This window comes from Lethenteron reissneri, chromosome 39 (genome assembly GCF_015708825.2).
Source record: "Lethenteron reissneri isolate LAM-NWPU_2019-01 chromosome 39, ASM1570882v1, whole genome shotgun sequence".
In the NCBI taxonomy this organism is placed as follows: domain Eukaryota; kingdom Metazoa; phylum Chordata; class Hyperoartia; order Petromyzontiformes; family Petromyzontidae; genus Lethenteron; species Lethenteron reissneri.
The window spans coordinates 11,469,411-11,483,887 of record NC_083817.1 but is presented as its reverse complement, the minus strand read 5'-3'; the positions used below and the strand labels follow the sequence as shown (position 1 = coordinate 11,483,887).

Sequence of the window (14,477 nt, the reverse complement as noted above, 5' to 3'; positions counted from 1 at the left end):
ATCGAATGGCTCTAGTGAGAGCCTCGTAAATTTTAGACTTTGAAAACATTTAGCAAATTTTGGTAATGCAACAGTCAGCTAACAGTATCCTGGTTGATTATGATCTCCTAAGATTGCTAAATTTTAAGTTAAATTTGACAAACAGAACTTGCATCCTCCACGGAGAAGTGGTTCAAACGTGATTTTTGAAGCTTTCGTGACTGCATGGATCAAGCCGTGTAAAACTAAATTAAACAGTACAACGTTTCGATTGCAACACGCAACCGTCAGGTATAACTAAATTTGAGCGACACAAAACACACTTTAGTTCTACCTGATGACGGTTGCTTTTTGCAATTAACGTCGTACTCTAATTCTTTTTCTTTCCACGTGACTTTACCAAAAGAACCAAAGTAATTCCTGCAGTCACGAAGGCTTCAAATCAAGTAAAAATACAATCGTTTAAAACTTGGCAGGGTGGCGCGGTGAGTAACGTGCCTTTAAGACCCACTTTGGTTTGATTTCTGGACTGCCTTCTGTGGGGGGGGGGGGGGGGTCGTATGTTATCTCCCCCAGTTCTGATTTGGTTTTTGTCCTGGTTTCTCGAGCTAAACCTACCGTTAGTCATTATGCTGAGCAATTGCCTGAAACTACTCTATTCGCATCGCAACACCGTTGCCCCCTACTGCGACAACTTGGCAGACCATTCTGAAAATGTACTCGCCCTTCCCTGGGTAAACGGTGTAAATTGTCTTAATATAATTCTATTTAGGGTGAAGATGATCTATGGCATGCAATGCATCGCCCCCGTGAGAACACTCTGCAGAAGGTATTATTACGGTATTGCCTTTGAAGTAGCCTACTTGGTGCAAAACGAAATTGGTGGCATAAACTAAACTTCTCTTACCACGGGGGGGGGGGGGGGGGGGGCTGAAGCGCAGATTCAAACCCAGGAACTCTGGTACTGGCTCTGCTCTGATCCTAAAATCACCCGGCCGCCTTTAATATGAAATGAAAGTAATTTTGTAAAGCCACCCTTTGCCGTGCGCTGTAACCATTGGAAAGCTTCACCTGAACCAGTTGGCAAGCACTCCAGCTAGCGCATGATAAATTGTTGGGACGAGGGGGAACTACCCTCGCTCAATCGTATTTTAAGAGCGCATTAACAACACGCGTTGGGAATCCAGTGTATTCTATTTGCTAGGTTCACATGTTTATATGCACCCCAAAAGGGCTGCGCCAAATGTGTACAAAATTATGTTTAATCACTTACATGGGAGATGCGAAGCACGCATTGCTTTCTAATTTTGTCCATGAACACTATCGCTCGACCAGTGTTTCAAGTAAAGTCAAAACAAATTTTTTTCAGCGATATCCAAGGATCCCTGCGCCACGAAAACCAAGCAAAGCACACCACCACAACACGTTTTTAAATCTCCCAATTTGCCGCTCTAAAGTATTTGGGCATATGGTCATGGAAGAACATTCTTAATCTAGCGCTGCCTTAAAATAGGTAATGAGGCTAACGGAGGAGTCCAGCTGGATAAATGCTTTTAGGCCGATTAATCCGTGTAATCATCGTCCACGTGGCCTGTGTGGTAAAACACACTTGTGCTGGAAATCCTTTGATTATTTCATTCAGTTTGCCGAGCAAGATGAGCGATTAGAAGACGAAACGCAATGCGTCCCATGTAAATGTGCAGCCCGTTGTCCACTAACTTTGCTGCGTTAACACATTTGATTCCACACGCGTGTGCAATTCCTAACCGAGTCCTTCCAAGCAGACTATACAATGCCATAATTCCTTTAAATCTCTGCTGTTTGAGTTCCGTTGGGTTTGAGATTTTCTTTGACATACCCCAAGGACACCGAAACAGCGGCAACAGGGCACGACAATGGCTTGGTCTTCGGGCAAGGGGATGACCACGTCGACGCGGAGAAATGTACTCCGGCGTGCCACCACAGCCGACGCGGCGATGAACGAGACGCCGTGCCAGGCGCGCTCGCACTGCATGCGCGCCTGGAGCTCCTTGAACAACATTCCGTCGGCCTCGCTGTCGTCTCCCCACTGCGGGCCCACCCTCGTCACGCAGGGCGAGCCCATCCTGCACCTCAACATCGGCGGCACCAAGTTCAGGATCGCGCGCTGCGTCCTCGCGCGCCACCCGAAGACACGGCTCGGCCGCCTCGCCAAGCCGGAGCTGAGCTCCTCGGAGCGCATGGACGTCTGCGACGACTACGCGTCGGCCACCCGCGAGTACTTCTTTGACCGCGACCCCGAGGTGTTCCGCCTCGTGTTCACCTACTACCGCACGGGCGTGCTGTGGGTAAGCGACGAGCTGTGCCCAATCAACTACGTGGAGGAGATCCAATACTGGGGGCTGCAGGTGCGTCACACAAACCACTGCTGTCGCATCGTGTTCGAGGAGCGCCAGAGCGAGATGGAGGACAACCTGAAGGTGCAGCAGGAGCTGGAGAACGAGTTTGTGACCGAGACGAAGGAAGAGCACTTCCAGGTGAGGAGAGCAAGTGACGTTGCTACCATTGCTAAAGTCCTGCAATACAATGTACAGCTTTGGTTTCATGGTGTCGATGCATTGATGGTCGCAAGTCACGAACACAGTCGCGAGACCAAAGTGTCTGTGGTTATTGCAAATCGAACTTTGTGTTCACACAACGTTGACGACCGATCATTCCCATGTCTTGAGTGATTAAACTGAGGTGGCATGAATCGTGGTGTGCAGCAGCCTTTGTCTTTCAGGAAGGTTCAGGAGCGTACAACAATACCAATGGCAGCTTGTATAGCGCCTGATTGGGTAAATGTTAAAACAAGTAAACAACATTAGTCATGTGACAGGTATTGCTGCAACCGTAGATCGGCCGAGGAAGGAAGGGGCGTGAGGTTCGGCGAGGAAACATTTTCATTCACAACTTGAAATGGGTAAATTATTAAAAAACATTATTCCTCTTAATGACTATTAATACTATTAATAAAGTATTGGGACCTGCAGTGTTGTGGTAGCACAAACTGGATCGGAGGAAACAGTCTGATGGACCGAGTTCACATCAACATTGGTGGAGAGATCAAAGTGGAGTTCACGGGAACCATGAACGTGATAGCAATAGAAGCGTGACAAGGAGGTGGCCTGACGTTTGGGTATGGTAAGAATTATTGGCAGGGCTCTGCCTTAGTTGATTTCAGATAAGGGGCTCCTATAATCTAAACGTTCTCGAGACAAAACATAGACTCGAGTCCGTTTGCGTACAGTGGACATTGTTGACAAGGGGTCGATGATCAAATGTATCCCAGAATACACCGGATCTTGTCAGATCGGGAGCTAAGCCGGATTGAGCCTAAATAGCATTTTGGATGGGCGCTCACCGTACCTAACGAGGTGTTATAGGGCCCGCAGCTATATTATGGGCAGCGGAGGGCTTTGCGGCAAATACATTGTTGTACTTCACTTCTATGCTCGCAACTATGCTCAAACTGCACCGAACAAACGTGGTGAAGTATGGTCAATACAATACCGATGATCCGCACAATATTACCAGGCCTTTATCCAGCAGTCGATTGACAACGGGCTGTGTACTTGTTTACAAAGGGGGAGGGGTGATGGAGACCTGAGCGCACTGCACTACGAAGCCAGTGTCCTCGGGTTGATCCCCAGCCACAGTAAGCATCGGTGGCGAGTGATATCTGAACCAGTCCTGCTCCTCTCTCCGAACCAACCAGCACTCATCAGCGTTGCCAAGTATGGTAAACAAAACAAATCCCACGAATATCTACAGTGGGGAGATCTCCACCAGGACGTATGAACGATAATTATTCTTGTTGCATTCACACTTGTCTAACCATATAGACTGTCAGCACAGCCGCTGTTAGCAAGTGCCGACTAAGACCATTGTGGCATTAGTGGGGTAGCTTCGGTTGGCACGGGCTCCTGTCCACCTTGCCTCTATCTAGCCCGGTGCCTGCCCCCCTGACCCGATGACCCCTGTGCAGTTGCACCGCCTGCACACTCGACAGCTAGGCCACTACGTTGGCACACAATAAAGCGGTGAGAGCTGCCAAGAGTACATGATGGTTTCAAAGAACCAACTTCCATATTAGACCGGCATCTGAGTGAGGTCTAGACCAGAATTAAACACCAACTAACACTTTTTACGTGTGGATTTAGCTCTGGTTGCTGCGAGCGTAAGCATAATGCACCGATTACCATACACTACACGTAGGATTGCCACCTGAGATAGAGAATGGGAATAGGAAATAATCTCATCAAGGCAGAGGAGAGAACTACACAATAAATGCACCGTCTTGAGCAGTGCATTTATTGTTATTATGCAACTAACAATACCCGGGACTTTTAATGTCCTGGGAAGATTTATCGATTTCCCAGGACAGCTACCTCCAACCAGAGGAAAATCCTGGAAAACCCAGGACAAGTGGCAACCCTAAATGCATGTGTGTGACCTAGGACATACAAAACATCCACATGTACAGACACTTGACACAAAGTTGTGAAATGTACAGCAGGAAGTAATCTCGGCGATGGTATGCATTCTATATCTGGCAGAGAAGACAGAGCACTGGTGAGCTGTGGTGGTGATATCCATGGCTTTGGCCACGATGACATATTGATCTTTATCAATCTTCACAATTAAAAAAAGTTATATACATTTCCAGCCCTTTGTCAATCAAGTGCTGGACAAAGACCTCCCCATGCCGAGTTGTTTTATTGGAGGGGTTCTTTGTCCACACTTCACCACGCTGGTCCGTGTGAGTTGGTGAAGGGGGGGTACCCAGGAACCATTCAGATAGCACTCGCCACCGATGTAAGCCGTGGCAGGAAACTGCTAACTTCATAGCTCTGTGCGCTTAACCGCTCCCACATTCATTACGTTACCCACATGAATATTTTATTCTATTAGACAGCGCTTGACATATCATTTAAATTTGACATTATGTTAACCGCTCACAGCACCAAATGCCCAGTTTAAGTTAAATGAATTAAAATGCAAACTAACACGGTCTTTGTTGTTCACTCTCTCCAACTAAGGTTGAAAGTGTTATTGCATTTGCTCTGTCCCATCTTTAACAAGGGGCAATGATGATGAGAATTGTTACAAAGATGACTAAATATAAATACGTTTTGTATAATGTCGTGTTGCTAATAGAGTTGCCCTACAGAAAACCAAATGAATGTATGAAAGGATTTTCTCAGAACAGTGACAAATAACTAGCACTGAAACGATAACCCTTGTCATCCAATGGCTGTGCGCCATCATCTAATTGTGTAGTTTGAGAGGTAACGCTACTATCGGTAATTAAACATCCACGAGGACTAACTTGTGTTCTTAAGTTTCCAGAATCCTTGCGTCTGCGTGCATTTTTTTCTTCCTTGTTTTACCACTTCCAGGACATGTGCTTTGGGCGACAAAGACGCATCGTGTGGCATTTCATGGAGGACCCTTTCTCGTCCATCCTTGCCAAGATCATGGCGGTGGCCTCCAGCCTCTTCGTGCTCATCTCTATCGTGGGCATGAGCCTCAACACGGTGGAGGAAATGCACTCCAAGAAGCCGAGCAAAGGGGAGAAGACCTCCCTGGAGATTCTGGAGACCATATGCATCGGGTTCTTCACGCTTGAGTACCTCCTACGGCTGATCTCCACCCCTGACATCCGGGGCTTCCTCAAGGCGGTGAGCAACGGCCTCGATCTCATCGCCATCCTGCCCTTCTACATCCACTTAATGTCCGAAGAGCTCGTGGCCGAGGGGGACCACACGTATGATGGCGAGGTGCAGGCGGTGGACGGCGTCGGCAAGCTGGGGCAGGTGATGAGGATCATGAGGCTCATGCGGATCCTCCGCATCCTCAAGCTCGCCCGGCACTCCACGGGGCTGCGCGCCTTCGGTTTTACGCTGCGCAAGTGCTACCAGCAGGTGCGACACAGGAAAGATTTGCTGACTGGGTCTCAAGTTTCTTTGTCGGGTTTTTTCGCAGTCGGGGGCGATGTTGCCCACATGTAATATCAATAGAGTAACTTTGTGAGTAAAGATTTTAGCATTTGGATTTTTTTTTCGCCAAGACCAGCTACATTGTGTGGCGTGTTTTTTGCTACCGGAGGAAACCCATATTGGACAGGGGGAGAGCATGCACACTCCACACAGAAAGGCGCCCAAGTCGGGAATAACACACAGAACCTTGTTGTGAAAGATTGATGTGTTACCACTATGCAATGGTTCGTACACTGGACTTGCAATCCAATGGTTGCAAGTTCAATCTCCCAGCACAGCAGTTGAAAAAATGGTGTACGTTGATTAAATCCCTAGATTCTGTCCACAAAGTAGCAGACATCGGTACACCGCAGTTAGGCAGGTCTTGTGTGGTGGAGTAAAGTGTGAGTACTCTCATCTCTTCTAAAACGTCTGACCAACATGGAAGAAGAGGCCAAATACAATGTAGAGCTGGGCGGTGGTGGAATGCGCCTGTAATCCAGGTTTGTGGAGGTGAGGGTTGATAGAGCGCACAAATGTTGTGAAACTCCCTTCTTATTGGCGTCGAGGTGCCATACCCTGGCTTTCCAGGAAAAAACGGTACAACAAAATGTGGCCCGCACTTGCTGTGCCTGTATGGGACAGTGTTTCCCCCTCGCGTGCAATGGGTTTTCTCCGGGTGCTCTGATTTCCTTCCACATGTAAATACACATTAGTTTGCTGATAATACGTTAATATACAGAGCGTTGGTTCCCTATTAGAGGAGCTGTCTAGAGATATCTCTTGCGGTGGCGCGAGCAAGCATCTGCAGGGCTGCACCTTTACCATTGCTCCACAGGTGGGATGCCTCTTCCTGTTCATTGCGATGGGCATCTTCACCTTCTCGGCGCTCGTCTACTCGGTGGAGCACGACGTGCAGGGCACCAACTTCACGAGCATCCCGCACGCCTGGTGGTGGGCCACGGTAGGCCCACTCTCCCCGCTAGCCCCACTCCCCCCGCTAGCCACCCTCGCCCCAACCCCTTCCCGCCCCTCCCCCCAGGGCGCACGTGCCCCACTCGTGAACAAAGAACAATGGAACAAAAAAGCCTTAACAATATTTACCTGTCACATAAATTCAACACATCGTCAATACTACGGTGGCCTTCATAGCACATAATGTGATATGAAGAGCCATTGCCCGAAACGTCGTTTATTATGCATGTTTCGTTTTAAGGCCACAATGTTATTGACGAATGAGTTGAGGTTATTTTTCATGTTTCTGCTCGCGCACCACTGCTATCACAGCATCATCAAATAATGTTCTACCTCATATCAGAGATTATAAACTGCAGATAGCCCCCTCCTCTTTTCCCAACTTGCTCCACTACCCCTCCCCCCACTACCCCTCCCCCCATGCCCTTGCGCTAATTCTGGGAACGCGGTGTCCTTGGACGTCTCGTTCGCACGCTCTGCTGCTGCTGTCTCTTATTTGTGTGCATTTGCTTTCTTTTGCGAATGAATGAAATGTATTTTCATTTTTCAAACCAGTTAGAACATTTTGGCCACAGCCAGTGATCCTCAGCCTTTCACCTCTGCGTTAAAATGATGGAAAGATGCGCAATGTTACGTCAATTGTAATTATATTATTGACTATTAATTAAATATGATGGGCGTTAATTGAATGTCAATACATTTTCAATTGAGTAATTATGTATCGTTTAAAATGTTACAGTATGCCAGACATCCAACATAACTGGAAAAGCTCATACCCTGATTAATCCGGCTTTGACAGGTTTACTGTACAGCTAAAATCAACTCTGTTAAGACAGCATATATTCCTGTATCGATTTGAAAGGTTTCTGTACATTGTTCTGTTTCAATTGACACACTGGACACCCTCACAGACGAGGTGCTCCTTTACAAGAGACTGTCTGGGTGAACTATTATAAGAAGTGAAGATAAACGTATTGCAATGACATAAAAAAGCCACACACGGAAAGGTGCCCGAGTTGGGAATCAAACCCAGGATGTTCTTTCTGTGGAGCACTGTTGGTGCGCAGGCAGTGGATACCTAAACTGAAAAGGGATGCGTCGGTGTGAACGTGGCACATGCAGGTGGCCATCTCCACGGTGGGTTACGGGGACATGTACCCCGAGTCATTCCTGGGCCAGTTCTTCGCTTTTGGCTGTATCTCCTTCGGCATCATCCTCAACGGCCTGCCCATCTCAATCCTCTTCAACAAGTTCTCCGACTACTACGCCAAGCTCAAGATGCAAGAGTACCGGGTCAAGCAGCGGGGCAAGATTGACTTGAAGCGACGGGTCTGGCGCAAGATCACTCATATCCTCAACAATGCGGATGGTGTGCATGGCCACGGCAATTGATTCAACTGCGCCGTCCTGCAAACTAATTCAAGAAGTGCAATCTTACTCAGTTGCACAGATTTTTTTTTTTACAAAGTACACATTAAAAAATTGCATTGCCGTCTTCCAACGCCGATCCACACAATGCTGTTTTCACGAGCTTTATGCTGCCTCGACAAGATTGACAATGAAATCCCCGACCGTGTTCTGTTCTGACCTGACGTTGGGGAGCTGCCCATAATTTGTTGTGAATAAGTCCTCGGTAGCACCGTGTCCAAGTGTGAACTCCACTGTAAATGGGAGTTTAACTTTGACTGCATCATCCTAGTGTAGAGGTTTGGAAATGTATTATTGGATATATTTGTCAGGAAAAAAACAGAGGGGAGGCATTGGATAGCAAGATGCTATTTGTGCAAACTCATGAGAGTGGTGAAATATGTTAAGGTGCACTATCTAACCTGGGGGGGGGGGGAAGAAATGACCAGTTTAGCCAAGTTAGAGTAATGTTTTACACTTGTAATAAATGACTATCAGGCGATGCTGGTCTCCATTCGTCTTTAATTTAGGTTCTTCTCCGCACCCCCACTTGGCCTCTTCCTCGGACCAGTGCTGTCTCGCGTGCGCCCCGCGCACGCTCTCTCTCTCTCCCGGACCAGTCCTGTCTCGTGTGCGCCCCGCGTACGCTGTCTCCCTCTCTCTTGCCCGCACACTCCCCCGTTACCTCCCCTATTCCCGCACTCCGCACACCGCTGGACGACGGCGTGCAGAGGTCCTTCGGCCACGTGGCCGATGGCGCGGATCCCTCTCACCACCCAACGTGGCTCAGCCTCTTAGATTCCCCAACTGCCCCGATCTCTTCCGGGCTCCCACTTATATACATTCCCCCCACGTGACCCTGACTCCTCCTCCTGATCGTCAGATCCGGCCTTCCCATACTATCTCTCTCTCTCCCGCTGGCTCCGTTCCCATTCACGTCGCCCTCATTGGAGCCGAGGCGAACGGTGGCCCCTCCCACACGGCCCGCAGACCAGGCTCCGCCCACCAATACCCCCGGCCGTGTGATTGGACCCGAGCCCAGCAACAACCCCATTTACGCTCGCATTACATACTGTTAAACACCACAGCAGCACAAATTAAGATATTCAAGTGATTGTAAGTTATCAAGCTCCTGCTTCAGTGGAGCCATTCATATTATTTAGCTATGTATTAAACAGTGGGGGGGGGAAGTATTTGATCCCCTGCTGATTTTGTACGTTTGCCCACTGACAAAGAAATGATCAGTCTATAATTTTAATGGGAGGTTTATTTGAACAGTGAGAGACAGAATAACAACAAAGAAATCCATAAAAACGCATGTCAATGTTATAAATTGATTTGCATTTTAATGAGGGAAATACGCATTTGACCCCTCTGCAAAACATGACTTAGTACTTGGTGGCAAAACCCTTGTTGGCAATCACATAGGTCAGACGTTTCTTGTAGTTGGCCACCAGGTTTGCACACATCTCAGGAGGGATTTTGTCCCACTCCTTTTTGCAGATCTTCTCCAAGTCATTAACATTTCGAAGCTGACGTTTGGCAACTCGAACCTTCAGCTCCCTCTACAGATTTTCTATGGGATTAAGGTCTGGAGACTGGCTAGGCCACTCCAGGACCTTAATGTGCTTCTTCTTGAGCCACTCCTTCATTGCCTAGGCCGTGTGTTTTGGGTCATTGTCATGCTGGAATACCCATCCACGACCCATTTTCAATGCCCTGGCTGAGTGAAGGAGGTTCTCACCCACGATTTGACGGTACATGGCCCCGTCCCTCGTCCCTTTGATGAGGTGAAGTTGTCCTGTTCCCTTAGCATAAAAACACCCCCAAGGCATAATGTTTCCACCTCCATGTTTGACGGGAGGGATGGTGTTCTTGGGTTCATAGGCAGCATTCCTCCTCCTCCAAACACGGCGAGTTGAGTTGATGCCAAAGAGCTCCTTTTTGGTTTCATCTGACCACAATACTTTCACCCAGTTGTACTCTGAATCATTCAGATGTTCATTGGCAAACTTCAGACTGGGCATGTATATGTGCTTTCTTGAGCAGGGGGGGGGACCTTGCGGGCGCTGCAGGATTTAAGTCCTTCACGGCGTAGTGTGCTACCAACTGTTTTCTTGGTGACTGGTCCCAGCTGCCTTGAGATCATTGACAAGATCCTCCCGTGTAGTTCTGGGCTGATTCCTCACCGTTCGCATGATCATTGCAACTCCACGAGGTGAGATCTTGCATGGAGCCCCGGGCCGAGGGAGATTGACAGTTCTTTTGTGTTTCTTCCATTTGCGAATAATCGCACCAACTGTTGTCACCTTCTCACCAAACTGCTTGACGATGGTCTTGTAGCCCATTCAGCCTTGTGTAGGTCTACAATATTGTCCCTGACATCCTTGGAGAGCTCTTTAGTCTTGGCCATGGTGGAGAGTTTGGAATCTGATTGATTGCTTCTGTGAGCAGGTGTCTTTTATACAGGTAGCAAGCTGAGATTAGGAGCACTCCCTTTAAGAGTGTGCTCGTTACCTGTATAAAAGACACATGGGAGCCAGAAATCTTTCTGATTGAGAGGGGGTCAAATACTTATTTCCCTCATTAAAATGCAAATCAATTCATAACATTTTTGACATGCGTTTTTCTGGATTTTGTTGTTATTCTGTCTCTCACTGTTCAAATTAATCTACCATTAAATTTAAAGACTGATCATTTCTTTGTCAGTGGGCAAACGTACAAAATCAGCAGGGGATCAAATACTTTATTCGTTCACTATACTTTTTCAGTGAAATGGGACCCATATCGTAGAGACAGGGGCCTTGCCTGTTAAATTGTCATGTTTACAAACAACTGATTCATGAGCCTGATGTTGCTGAAGAAATACTTTGTCAAAACTGGTCTAGAGTTTTCTTGTCTTGAATCATTGTTGCTGAAATAATGCACTCTCAGACGATCGTGCTGCTGATGGGTTGTGTAAGCAAGACCTTAGAAATAATTACGTGGAGACGGATATATAAAGGATACATGTTATCTGCTCATCTAATTTGTTTGTAAAATAACAGGTTAATAAAAAAAACAAGCAGGTTTTTTTACTGAAGATCTCGATGTTACCAGAATTTTTTCGCGCAATAATTTTTCGTCTTAATTAACCTGTCACTAATCATAGTTGTACGATATTGGCGTATTATGATTGTGTGTAATATTGCAGTTGCTAGGTGATTTTAGTTTTCCGTTCCTCTGTCAGCTGGCTGAGTCGTGAACTTTCTACATACGCAATCATGTCATACTTGGGGGTCTCTAGAGCAATTAAGGCCAATTGCAGGTCGAGTGACATAAGTACTAAAACATTGGGATGATCAATTACAGTTCATCAAGCTGGGAGATGAACAGTCCTCACCTAGTCTGTGCCGAGTTTGGCGTACCACAGGGATTCCTCCTCAGGACCTTCCTATTTTCAACATGCGTCTCTCCGATCGCCGATGCCATCTCATCGCATGGCATCGAGTTCCATCAATATGCTGATGATACACAATTGTATACCGCACACGAGTGGTGTACATGTGTTTTGCACGAAACGAAATGCTGCTTAATTTTGAAAAATCGGAGGTTCTGCTGGTTGGGATGATCAGGTGTGGTCGTCGCAGACTCCAGGATTCAGTTTCTAAAGAGCCTCGGCACTATACTCGACCAGTATGTCATTTGATCACCACGTGTAGAATCTAGTTTAGTCCTGCAATTTTCATATCAGTGCTCTGACATATTCGACCACGATTGAGTCATGACATAGCCAACAAGGTGGCTTGTAGCATAGTCTCAACAAGGCTCCGTTACTGCAACCCACAACTTTACGGGACGTCTGGCAAAAACATTACCAAGCTGTAGCATGTTCAACATTATTTGGCACGTTGTGACGGGTACTGCAAAATGTGGCTATGTCCGCCCAGTGCTCGCCAAGCTGCATTGGCTTCCGGTTCCTGAACAAATATATTATAAGGTCGCACTCATTACACACAAAATGGTTGCCAAAAATGAACGACAATACCTTGCTGATCTCATCCAAGGAACATAAACCACCATGCAAACTCCGGTCACCCTCGGAGCCACTTTTGGATTGGCATCAAACGGAGACGGTCACTGCATCGCGTGCTTTTATGCGCTTCTGTGGCCATCTGGAACGCTCTTCCTTCTGAAGTATTGGAAATGACGGCAGGAACTTCTTGACGGGTAACACACTTTTATTAAATCTTGACGTGTCACAATACAACGTGTGGTCTCTATTCTTTGTATTATACACTCCACTTAACTCGTGTAGACTCTATGCCTCTGGCTACACACAATACACTTGACTCGTGTAGACCCTATGCCTCTGGCTACACACAATACACTTGACTCGTGTAGACCCTATGCCTCTGGCTACACACAATACACTTGACTCGTGTAGACCCTATGCCTCTGGCTACACACAATGCATTCGGCTCGTGTAGACCCTATGCCTATGGCTACACACAATACACTCGCCTCTGGGTTACACAGAGTCCCGGTCCCGTTAGGACAGCGGGACTAGGTACCGCAGGGCCCTATCTCTTCGATCCCCATCTTCATTCTTCGCTGGTTACATACTGCCCTTACGCCTGTGTGCATCCCCTTTTATAGCCCCTGCTCACGGGAGACGGAGCTGATGCGGACGTCTACGTGAGCATCGCTCCTTAGTTAACCAATCACGACGCGCTCTCTCTACGATCCGTTTTCCCCCAGCGCGTGTTAACACTACTCCACCAATCACACCGCGCTGTCACCTGATCACTCCCTCTCAGCGCGTCACCGGCACACAGCCAATCAGCACCCCGTAACCCACGACCCCGCGCTGACCCCTGATCCTCCACCGTCAGCACGCGTCACCACATACACAGCCAATCATTACGTGCTGGCATACGATCCCTAATCCCAGCGCGTATCACCACTACATCACCCCCTCCCACATAGCTTGCAGCCGGCCCGGCTGTTAACCAACAACACAACCCAACGTCAACGCAATAATAAAAAAAAAGAACCCCACCCCCCAGTGTGCCCCGTAACGCAACAACGACAACACAACAACAACACTTAAATAAGAAGCAATATACAGCCCGACGAACACGCCAAGTGTCTCTGTGACTAAACGCAGTGACGAGGCGCTCCGGCTGCCTCGACTCCTCACGTGGTAGGTCATAAAAAGTAGCGCGACCTAGCGCGAGTCCGTCTGGCCGGTCCGTCGTATGGGACGGGACGCTGGCGACCGTCCGGTGGCTCCGGCAGCTCTAGACGGCGCGGATCGGGCTTGGAAGGACCGGCCCCGCCGCGAAGATCCGGCCGCCGATGGTCAGCAGCTGTCAGTTCCGAGACACCTGGGAGCGGATCAGGCAGAGACATGTGAGGATCAGGCAAAGACATTTCCCCCTTAGGGTCGTCGGTCACGTCACATGCTCGGCCCTCACGACACAAGGGGAGGCCATGTGGAGGCGAGAACGGTTTCAGTCGGGAGGGGTGGACGTACCAACGGCGTTTTCCCCATTTTATCTGAACGCACTGGGGGCGTGCAACCCGCACGACCTCCACGGGTCCCCGCCATGGCTTCAACAATTTAGGCGACGTAGCCAAAGGTGCCTGAGGGCAATGCAGCCAGGCCCTGTCACCTGGTTCCCAGTTGTGCACGGACACCTTTCGTGCACGCAACCGCTCGTTTGCAATTTGGCGAGCCCGCGAATTAAGCCGTGCGGCCTCCCTCGCCTCTGTCAGCTTATGAATATTAAATTTAATATGCTCTGCCAATTTTGAATTAGTTCGTGGTGCGGGCAGGCCCAGCTGCGTTTCCATGGGCGGGTCGGCCTCCCGACCGTACATCAGATAGAACGGGGAAAATCCCGTAGCTGCATGGGGGGCCATTCTATACGCGGCGAGGACCCCAGGGACCTGCAGGTCCCAATCAACATGTGCCTCACACACCTGCTGGCACAGCATAGAAGTCAATGTCCTGTGGAGTCTCTCCACCATCCCGTCCGTCTGCGGGTGGTACGGGGAGGTATGCACCTTCTTAGTACCCAACAGGTCGCACACCTCTTGCAGTAATTTACTCGAAAAATTTTTCCCTTGGTC

General features: G+C 48.4%; 1 protein-coding gene across 1 annotated transcript; it reads left to right on the top strand.

The window, feature by feature from the left end:
• Nucleotides 1–1,829: 1,829 nt before the first annotated feature.
• On the top strand, nucleotides 1,830–8,359 carry LOC133352009 (potassium voltage-gated channel subfamily V member 2-like). The gene is made up of 4 exons (XM_061567705.1): nucleotides 1,830–2,495; nucleotides 5,400–5,924; nucleotides 6,817–6,942; nucleotides 8,076–8,359. Exons 1-4 carry the CDS (start codon nucleotides 1,875–1,877, stop codon nucleotides 8,343–8,345), a joined length of 1,542 nt encoding a protein of 513 aa, XP_061423689.1. The 5' UTR covers nucleotides 1,830–1,874; the 3' UTR covers nucleotides 8,346–8,359.
• The last annotated feature ends 6,118 nt before the right edge of the window (nucleotides 8,360–14,477 follow it).